This window comes from Perca fluviatilis, chromosome 15 (genome assembly GCF_010015445.1).
Source record: "Perca fluviatilis chromosome 15, GENO_Pfluv_1.0, whole genome shotgun sequence".
Taxonomy (NCBI): domain Eukaryota; kingdom Metazoa; phylum Chordata; class Actinopteri; order Perciformes; family Percidae; genus Perca; species Perca fluviatilis.
In genome coordinates this window covers 1125798-1128297 of record NC_053126.1, presented here as the reverse complement: position 1 = coordinate 1128297, position 2500 = coordinate 1125798, and the positions used below count along the sequence as shown (strand labels likewise).

Sequence of the window (2500 nt, the reverse complement as noted above, 5' to 3'; positions counted from 1 at the left end):
ATATGTTCTATATTATCAGATAGCTGTTCTGTCGTATGTTCTATATTATCAGATGGCTGTTCTGTCATATGTTCTATATTATCAGATGGCTGTTCTGTCATATGTTCTATATTATCAGATGGCTGTTCTGTCATATGTTCTATATTATCAGATGGCTGTTCTGTCATATGTTCTATATTATCAGATAGCTGTTTTGTCATATGTTCTATATTATCAGATGGCTGTTCTGTCATATGTTCTATATTATCAGATGGCTGCTCTGTCATATGTTCTATATTATCAGATGGCTGTTCTGTCATATGTTCTATATTATCAGATGGCTGTTCTGTTATATGTTCTATATTATCAGATGGCTGTTCTGTCATATGTTCTATATTATCAGATAGCTGTTCGGTCATATGTTCTATATTATCAGATGGACGATGGCGCTAGAGAGAACTTTACACTGCTGTGGTTTTAATGTCTGTCTGTCTCCTCTTCTTTAGGCTCCTCAGATGTATCAGTACACCATGTCAACGGTCAACCAGGGCAAATACCCCAGAGCCAAAGGTACACACACACACACACACACACACACACACACACACACACACACACAAAATCACATTAGCTAACAGCATAACTGCCTGTAACTCCACTCAACATTATACTTTTGCTGTTTACATCTCCCAAAGCATTATTGTCGTGTAGTAAGATCGTCAACGGGATGTTCAACAACACTATCGCATATTCTCCTCGTGTCGTGCAACCCTTATTACTGTCAGCATGACTCTCAGGTGGAACTGACCTATCAGCATGACTCTCAGGTGGAACTGACCTATCAGCATGACTCTCAGGTGGAACTGACCTATCAGCACGACTCTCAGGTGGAACTGACCTATCAGCACGACTCTCAGGTGGAACTGACCTATCACTGACCTATCAGCATGACTCTCAGGTGGAACTGACCTATCACTGACCTATCAGCATGACTCTCAGGTGGAACTGACCTATCACTGACCTATCAATTCAATTCAATTCAATTTTATTTATAGTATCAAATCATAACATAAGTTATCTCGAGACACTTTACAGATAGAGTAGGTCTAGACCACACTCTATATTTTACAAAGCCCCAACAATTCCAACAATTCCAGTAATTCCCTCAAGAGCAAGCAGTGCGACAGTGGCGAGGAAAAACTCCCTCTTGGGAAGAAACCTGGGACAGACCCAGGCTCTTGGTAGCGCGGTACTGACGAGCGGTTGGGGTGTGATGAACAGTGGCGATAGTAGTCACATTAATAATGGAACAGTGACTGGATGTAGCGGGAAGCTGCAGGGTTCAGCAGGACGCAGCATGACATTGCAGGGCATCGCTGAGCTCAGCAGGGGAGTGCAGCAGGACCAGCGACAGCTGCAACCAGGATCTTGGTGCCAACGTTCTCCAAGGAAATACGGCTGGGGAAAAACATAAGGACTCCGGGGAGTAAACTCCCCAGAAGCTAGGATTAGTAACAAGCATTTCGGCGCGGCCGGTGCACACCAATAGTCAATAGTAATAGTAATAGTAACAGTAATAGAAAGGGAGAAGGAGAGAGCAGCTCAGTGTGTCAAAGGAAGGAAGTCCCCGGCAGTCTAGGACTATAACAGCGTAACTATAACAGGTAACTAAGAGAGACAGGTCATGAGGAGAGGTAGCTTTTTCGGGCTTAGAACTCTCCCCTGCCGGATCTGGCTTGGCTGGCCTGCCTCCCTCTACTTTGTTATGTATTATTAATCTAACAATTATGAAGAGAAGCAGTTGGGCCAGTTAGGTGAACACTGCAACTCCTCACTCCCTAACTATAAGCTTTATCAAATAGGAGAGTTTTAAGTTCATTCTTGAATGAGGTGACAGTTTCTGCCCCCTGAACCCAGATCGGGAGCTGGTTCCATAGGAGAGGAGCCTGATAACTGAAGGCTCTGGCTCCCATTCTACTTTTAGAGACTCTAGGTACCACCAGTAACTCTGCATTCTGGGAGCGCAGTGTTCTAGTGGGACAATAGGGTATTAGGAGCTCTTCTAAATATGATGGTGCTAGACCATTTAGAGCTTTGTAGGTCAAGAGAAGGACTTTAAACTCAATCCTGGATTCAACAGGAAGCCAATGCAGAGAAGCTAATACAGGAGAAATATGATCTCTTTTCTTAGTTCTTGTGAGAACACGCGCTGCAGCATTCTGGATCAGCTGGAGAGTCTTAAGAGACTTATTTGAGCAACCTGACAGTAGGGAATTACAATAGTCCAGCCTGGAAGTAACAAATGCATGGACTAGTTTTTCAGCGTCGTTTTGAGACAGGATATTCCTAATTTTGGCAATGTTACGAAGATGAAAAAAGGCTGTTCTTGAGGTTTGTTTTAGATTGGCATTAAAGGATATATCCTGATCAAAGATAACTCCTAAATTTCTAACATCAGCATGACTCTCAGGTGGAACTGACCTATCACTGACCTATCAGGATGACTCTCAGGTGGAACTGA

General features: G+C 43.3%; 1 protein-coding gene across 1 annotated transcript in view; it reads left to right on the top strand.

Annotated features, from left to right (window-relative positions):
- LOC120573830 (ataxin-2-like protein) overlaps nucleotides 1–2500 on the top strand; it is a 55803-nt gene that overhangs the window by 38423 nt on the left and 14880 nt on the right. Inside the window, 1 exon segment of the mRNA XM_039823689.1 lies at nucleotides 486–549. Coding sequence (XP_039679623.1) covers nucleotides 486–549 — 64 coding nt within the window.